We start from the raw sequence: 7,446 nt of genomic DNA, 5'->3' as shown, positions 1-7,446 counted from the left end.
CCAAAGAATTTCATTGATACTGTTTAATTAACTAAGTCAGCTGATAACCAGGTGCTGTAACCACTGCTGCGGTTTGTTAACAGGAGTTTATACAGTCGCTGTTACAAAAACAGCTAGGTTTTCTTACCGTCTTAAACCTTCATTTGCTTCTAAGCAGATTGGTCACTGGAGTTTCTGGAAGCAAAAAGGACAAGGCTGCAGTTGCTGCCACTTTACCGCAAGATGTCACCATGTGCAACACTTCGCTAATGCTGCCTTTCAATGCCTATGTGAAATTGTATTACTGGCTTTTAAGAGGAAGAAATACAAATAGAGTATCAAAAATAACAACATCAAACTGAATCTAGTTAATTAGCAAAAACAAGAAAAGCGTGAAATTACAGATGGGTATTGCTGCATCTAGTAAAGCCGTGACAGTCTTATTTAACAACTGTTTTGTCCGACAGGACGTGAAGGCACATTAAACCCGGACATGACAGCACAGGAACCAAAGTTTGGCTAGTAGCGGTAGCCGTAGCTGTAGCACAACATCTCTGCTGCTTTTCCTATCCTAAATAAGAAGCTTCAGGAGGCACTTTATCCTGTGTTTCAATAATTTTGGCGTTGGTATGGAGTTGTAGGCTGAATTTATAAACGGAGGTAATTGTCTTAAAATTGTTTTTGTTACTCACCTGGGGACATAAACTGTTTATTATATGGGATACACGCTTTGCCTCCAAAGTGCTCTTTGTAGCGGCTAGCTAGGAATAATAAAATCATGTTACAAAATTTCCAGAAACAGTGTGTTGTTGCGGACATTAAATACCGATCTGTTAATAACTGGCTGCGATTAATGCATTGTTGTAGTCTACTATAAAATTGATATTTTGACCAGCTAATACTACCTGCTGAGTTGTTAAGTATATTGAATATAGTGGTATTAAATGTTAAAAGATGAGACAGAAAAGGCCAAACGTGTTGGCAATAGAATTAGTACAGTAAACTCAAGGTACCGGAGAGCGAATAATCAAATAAAAAAAAGCTTTGTAAAGCATCCTTGTGCTGTCTGGTTTCTCTCTCAGTATTGAGGAATGGTCTGACTGCAGCAGCAAATATGCTTAGCCGTCTGCAGGAGTTAAAGAAGGAAGAGGAGACTCTTCTAAAAATCAAAGTCATGCTACAGGACCAACTGAACAGGTTAAAGGTCAGTGCAAGCTGCAAAATACAAGCATGCTGGAATTTGTGTACATACCTGTAGTTTATGTCCTGTGTGCTTCTTCTGCATTTCAGTTTGAAGAGGGGGCCCTGAAGTCTATTATTAATGCTCAAACAGAAGAAGGAACCTCTCAACGCTTATCGCCCGAACCTGAGGTAGATCTCTGCACCAGGAAAGGACACAACACTGGAGACTATTACAATCGGTCATTTGCATTCATATACAAGACCAAATAACTGTGTTTCTCTAGCAGTAATTTGCTTAAGGGGAGCACAGTCATTTAGTCAGAGTGCATCTAACTTTTTTTATCAGTAGTTTATATTTAGAGAGGTACTATATGTGTCTTGGGATATTTGTCCTTTTTGTTTTAATTCAGTAATTCAGAGGCTGCAGAGTGGGATTCCCTGAAACATAAACTTGTTGCTTCTGCACGTGATTATGATTGATTTCATGGTTAAAGTGAGCAATTGATGATATTGTCTCAAGAGATTGCACCATCAGCCAGACAGACTCACACTGACCCAATCTCTTCTTTGCTTATTTTTCCCCCACCCCCACACTTTTGCACAAAAGTGTTGTATGATGTCTGTGTCTGGTTATGACAACTGGTTGTAAAGTTTTCACCTTTCAACGTCAATTCTTTTCTTTTTTGTTGTTGAATGTTTCAGGTTGAGGTTAATCTGGATGATGAAAGTGAGATTAATCGAACCAAACTCCTCTTGAATGCTGCGGCAGATTATGATATGGAAGAAGAAGAAGAGGAGGAGGATGAGGAGGAGGAGGAGGAAGATGAGGAGGGGGATGAGGATGACAACGAACTCGGATTTTTGCCTGAGGAGGATGAGGAGGAAGAAGATTACTGAGATCCATCAGTGTTAGTATTTACACCACTGAAGAAGAACATGAACAGATGCCTGTTATTTGTTCACCTGTTTTGTATTATCACTGAAGACGTTTTATTTATTTGGGTGGAGTAAGTAGCAGTGTCACAATGTCCGGTGCTAGCAATATCTCCTCCTTTGCTGGATTTAAGGCACGTCACCAGGATTTCACACCATGTTAGTCATATGTCAAACTTTGTGGGAAATCTGCTGCTGAAATGCTTTGAGGCAGTGTTATGAGAAACTCATGGCTTTCTAAACATATTGTGTATTTTCGGAGAATGAAAGCATCAACCCACTTTGAGAATTAGAAGGTCTGATGTTGAGATGTGTCTGTTGATGAAAATGTATGGCTGGGCCATATAAGGAGATAGTATGTCTGTATTATGTAAGCACAAAATAAATGTTTTGCATACATTTTCACCAGCCTGTTTTTTACAGTGTACACTTCAAGATAATATCTGTGTTCACTTCGTGTCCTAACCTGACCCGGGCAAATGGGTAGTGCAGTGCAAACACTTTCCACGAGAAAACCATTCAGCATTTTCTAAACAGTTAAAACAATACAGCGAGCCTCACAATAAGGCCAGCTTTCATCCTGACAGCAGGGACAGCTCTGGAGAAGGGTGGTGCTACAACAGGGAATGTATAATAGAGATTGCACAAATAACAGCTGTCTACAGGGTCTGCTAGTCCAGGAGAGAGCTGCCATTCACCCCAAAGTCACTGCGCAGACCTGCAAATGCCTTGTTCGTAAGGTTAACAGGTAACAAATGGGGAAAAATACTGCAAGGATAATATTTTTTTTAAACAAAAGTGGGGGGGGCAGCAGAGATGTGAACATAGGCAGAAGTGTGTAGAATTAGTATGCAGGCACATTACATTTTCAGGCTGTATTTATGCTTTGCCATATTTCTGTTTTCAATTTTTCATGCTTACAGTGCAGTATCTTCTGTTTTGCTATGATGCTCCTGAACACCTGGAAATTATTTGCAAAGATAACTGGGTTTACTTTTAAGTTAAATTTGCAAACAAAAGAAATAGCAGCAATTGTAAGGTCCTCTTACATTTGCCTGTTTGTGAGGAAAAGTTCATCCATTGTTGTGTGATTGTGCACTGTAAATATATCAACCTCTCCAACATTAGCTTTGCTTACAGAGGTGAAACCGTAGTTTGAATGGGATCTGTCTGCCTCAGCAAGATGAGCTCACAGACCATTGAGTCTGAAAAGCTCCATTTGGCTTTGCATTATGGACGTGGGACCCCCCACAGTCCAGCACATTGGATGCTTCCAGACGACTTGGTGATAGTTTATTGTTATTATACCAATTTTACACAGGTTTTATTTGAAAGGTTTGCAAGCATGTGTGCATTTTGGCTTGAATATGACATGTTTACTCCAGACCACGCTTCTTTTTGTCATTAAGTGTGGGTGCTGAATGCTTCTCATCTGTATTTAGGTGGTAGTGAGCGACTGAAGCAGAGTGAGACACGAACTGTGCTGCAGGCTCAAAAGTACCATGCTGCCCCGCTGTGCAGTCGGTGTGTGCCATGTGCTTATGTTGGTGCTGTGTGTGTCTGCGGCTGAGGACTTCGACTGGACAAAGAACCACCACGGCTCCTTCTATTATGGCACTTTTCCAGCTGGTACACACAGTTCGTTTTGTTCAGTGGGGTTACATTTTATTCTTTTTGTATTTAGTGCCATTAGTTCTCCTAAACTGTGATCGTGTAACCCAGATCTGCTAACGTTTTGTTTTTCAGGATTTTCGTGGGGTGCCGGAGGTTCAGCCTATCAAACAGAAGGAGCCTGGGACAAAGATGGAAAAGGACTGAGCATCTGGGACGTGTTCAGTCATAAGAAAGGCAAGATCCAACAAAATGACACTGGGGATTTCTCCTGTGAGGGCTACTACAAAGTCAAGGTAGGGCAATCAGGTGTGGTGTGTCTGAGGTGTAAGGAGAGGAAGGTTTGTAGTTAGGACACCAAGTAATCCAGTGTATGCCTTTTGTGCAGGATGATATTTCTCTGATGAAGGAGCTGAGGCTTAACCACTATCGTTTCTCTATCTCATGGCCTCGACTCCTTCCCACTGGCATAAAATGTGGGTAACTGATGTTAAGCCTTTTGATGAAATAAACTGGCAGAATGTGGTTTTATTTAAAAGTAATCCATGCTAAAACACTCTTTCCAGCTGACCATGTAAATGAAAAGGGAATACAGTACTACGATCACCTGATCAACCACCTACTGGAGAACAAAATCACTCCGATTGTTACTTTGTATCACTGGGATCTTCCACAGGTTTGTAAGCAAAATACAGAGAACCCTCAACTTTGTTCTTAATAACTTTTTAAACAATATGTTTCTTTTTTTTGTTTGTTTTTATAGGTCTTGCAAGAGAAATATGGTGGATGGCAAAATATAAGCATGGTCAATTATTTCAATGAATTTGCTAACCTGTGCTTTGAGAGATTTGGCGACCGAGTCAAGTACTGGATCACTTTCAACAATCCATGGGTACATTTACAAGAAATATTTATACAACAAATACATGCACAAGTTTAACTCCCGTCAGCATTAAAAGTATTGTATTTATGCACATTTATGCACATGTACCAGTCTGTAGCTGTTGAAGGTTATGAGACGGGGGAACACGCTCCTGGACTGAGGCTGAGGGGAACGGGAGCATACAGAGCTGCACATCATATCATTAAGGTATAAGACGTCACTTTTATTCAATTACAGTATAAAAACTACACAGTAATTAATAAAGACTTTAAAGTGAAATGTGAAAAAATACTTTTTTCATAGGCACATGCTAAAGTTTGGCACACGTATGACACACAGTGGAGGGGGAAGCAAAAAGGTAAAGAAAATGAAAGTCAGCGTTTACCACTAAAAAGATTACATTTTCTAATTGCTGAGAGCTCCTGTTTAAATCCGTAGGTCTGGTTGGCATCTCTCTGTCGGGGGAATGGGGAGAACCGGTGGATATCAGCAACCAGAAAGACATTGAAGCAGCTGAGAGATATGTCCAGTTCCACCTGGGATGGTTTGCCACACCGATCTTTCATGGCGACTACCCTCAAGTGATGAAAGACTTCATAGGTATGTTAAACTGTAAATGCTCCTAAATTAGTGTTATTTATATAACAGGAATTAAATAATTGCTATTTGTGGCAATGTGCAGGGAGAAAGAGTGTCCAGCAGGGCCTCGGGACGTCTCGACTGCCCACATTTTCCCCTCAAGAGAAGAGCTACATAAAGGGGACCTGTGACTTCCTTGGCATTGGTCATTTCACCACCCGCTACATCACCCAAAAAAACAACCCATCGGGCCGTAGCAGCAGCAACTACTTTAGTGACCGTGACCTGGCTGAGCTGGTTGACCCAAGATGGCCTGACCCTGGTTCAGAGTGGCTCTATGCCGTGCCCTGGGGTTTTAGACGTCTGCTCAATTTTGTCAAGGTTACTCATTGATATTTGTGCTACATACTCTTTACTTAAAAAAAAACAAACTCATATTGATTTCATCCTCATCTAGACTCAGTATGGGAACCCAATGATTTATGTGACTGCAAATGGAGTCTCTGAGAAGATGTTATGCACAGAGCTTTGTGATGAATGGAGGATAGTGTACTACAAAGACTACATCAATGAGATGCTTAAAGGTGAATGAGCTCACATGTATTGAACAAAAAATGCAAAAATGTGCCCACTGTCTTAAATTGAAATTACTTTTTTGTAGTTATCAAGCTCTTTGATCTCTTTGTCACCCAGCTATCAAAGACGGAGTCAATGTGAAGGGCTACACTGCATGGTCGCTGCTGGACAAATTTGAGTGGGATGAAGGTTTCTCTGAGAGATTTGGCTTGTACTATGTGGACTTCAGGAACAAAAACAAGCCTCGCTATCCCAAAGCTTCTGTTCAGTTTTACAAACGCATTATCAGCTTCAATGGATTTCCCAATCAAAGAGAGGTGAGCAGAAAGGACTACAAAGCCCTGCCAGTCTGAGGGGTTTTTCATTACATGGTTTATTCTGATTATATTTTACTGTCTTGTGAACCTCCACAGGTTGAAAACTGGAGGCGAAAGGCAGTTGAGACGTGCTCTTCCAGCAATCAGCTTCTAGCTGCAGGTCAGTTCGTCTGTAACATCATTGACCATGTTCCTCACTATATAGGGTTGAACAACTAGCAGGGGTAAACAAATAAAGATTCTTGCCTAAAATATGGAAAAAACAGCAAACAAACAAACAAAAAAATGTCCTAAAAATTTGAACACTATAACAATGAAAATAATAAATGTTTCTTTTCTTCAGCCATCTCAGAACATGCACGGACAAATAGTGTTAAGAAGAATAATTGAAATTTAAAAATTGATTAGTAGAATCTGTTACAGGCGATCTGAGATATCTTCTTTGTTTGCCCCTCCAGCTAGAAGAAAATCCCAGGAACATGCAGAAATGCCAAAGGTTTGGCCTGTGCATGATGAAGTTTAGAACTTGAGGGTATATGCTTCCTATTTCTAACAATCTGATTTCTTTTTTCTCTTTTGTCGCTTTGCAATTGTGTGTTTACAATTCTGACTAACAAGCTCCTGCGTTTAACACCTGCCATTAAACACAAGCTTTTGCTCCTTTTAAAAGAGCTTTTTTAACAAAAACTCGCAAACAGGCATAAAGCAAAGCGGTACACTTCAGCCCACGGGATATTTCACAAAGCAGAGATTAAAAATGTAACTGGGTAATGTAATAGCACCAATAAAGTCAGTGATATATCTGAGCTGAAATCAAAATTTCAAACATAAGCCTCACCTGCTTGCTGATGGCTTGTAATATTAAGTCATTTTCAGAATACTGCTTTTAATAGTCATCTGGTAAAAACACTGCTTTCTGAAATATTCCCTTGTAGCTGCATGCAGTTCTCAAAGGGTTAAAGTGCCATTAATCAACTCTGAGTACTTTCTCTTCTTTTATTAGAGGAACAGCGGAGTTCTGCTGCCAATATTCTAAGACTTATACATGGTAAGGAATCCCTATGCTCTCTATGAATTAGACCAAAATTGTGATTCCGGGACAAGTATTAACCCTTTGAGTGCTGTGCTTGAGCTTTCGCTTCACTGGCAGTGTTTGGACGATATAACGATGCCCATAAGTTTTTAATGAGTGTGCGTGTGTGTGTGTATGTGCTTTGCAGACCCTTTGACCAGCCACATGGAGATGGTGACTGAGATCGTTGTTCCCACTGTGTGCACACTCTCCATTTTGCTCAGTGCCATCTTCCTCATGTTCCTGCTGCGGAGGCGTAACTAGGAAGGCTTTCGTGTTTATACATCACAAGCATCGGCACACACACATATGCA

General features: G+C 40.5%; 2 protein-coding genes across 2 annotated transcripts; both read left to right on the top strand.

Moving 5' to 3' along the window:
• Window positions 1-473: 473 nt before the first annotated feature.
• Window positions 474-2,487, top strand: snapc5 (small nuclear RNA activating complex, polypeptide 5). The gene is made up of 4 exons (XM_005730054.1): window positions 474-639; window positions 1,062-1,183; window positions 1,270-1,350; window positions 1,864-2,487. The coding sequence occupies exons 2-4, from the start codon at window positions 1,094-1,096 to the stop codon at window positions 2,056-2,058; spliced, it is 366 nt and encodes a 121-aa protein (XP_005730111.1). The 5' UTR covers window positions 474-639; window positions 1,062-1,093; the 3' UTR covers window positions 2,059-2,487.
• Window positions 2,488-3,596: 1,109 nt separating this feature from the next.
• Window positions 3,597-7,406, top strand: lctlb (lactase-like b). The gene is made up of 13 exons (XM_005730159.2): window positions 3,597-3,723; window positions 3,841-4,001; window positions 4,094-4,181; window positions 4,272-4,381; window positions 4,469-4,597; window positions 4,700-4,795; window positions 4,892-4,946; window positions 5,027-5,188; window positions 5,271-5,548; window positions 5,625-5,751; window positions 5,861-6,060; window positions 6,157-6,220; window positions 7,281-7,406. Exons 1-13 carry the CDS (start codon window positions 3,597-3,599, stop codon window positions 7,394-7,396), a joined length of 1,713 nt encoding a protein of 570 aa, XP_005730216.1. The 3' UTR covers window positions 7,397-7,406.
• The last annotated feature ends 40 nt before the right edge of the window (window positions 7,407-7,446 follow it).

Source organism: Pundamilia nyererei, unplaced genomic scaffold (assembly GCF_000239375.1).
Source record: "Pundamilia nyererei isolate P.nyererei 1_Seehausen unplaced genomic scaffold, PunNye1.0 scaffold00035, whole genome shotgun sequence".
Lineage (NCBI taxonomy): Eukaryota > Metazoa > Chordata > Actinopteri > Cichliformes > Cichlidae > Pundamilia > Pundamilia nyererei.
Note: the sequence above shows the minus strand (reverse complement) of the source record. Positions and strands in the feature narration are given on the sequence as shown.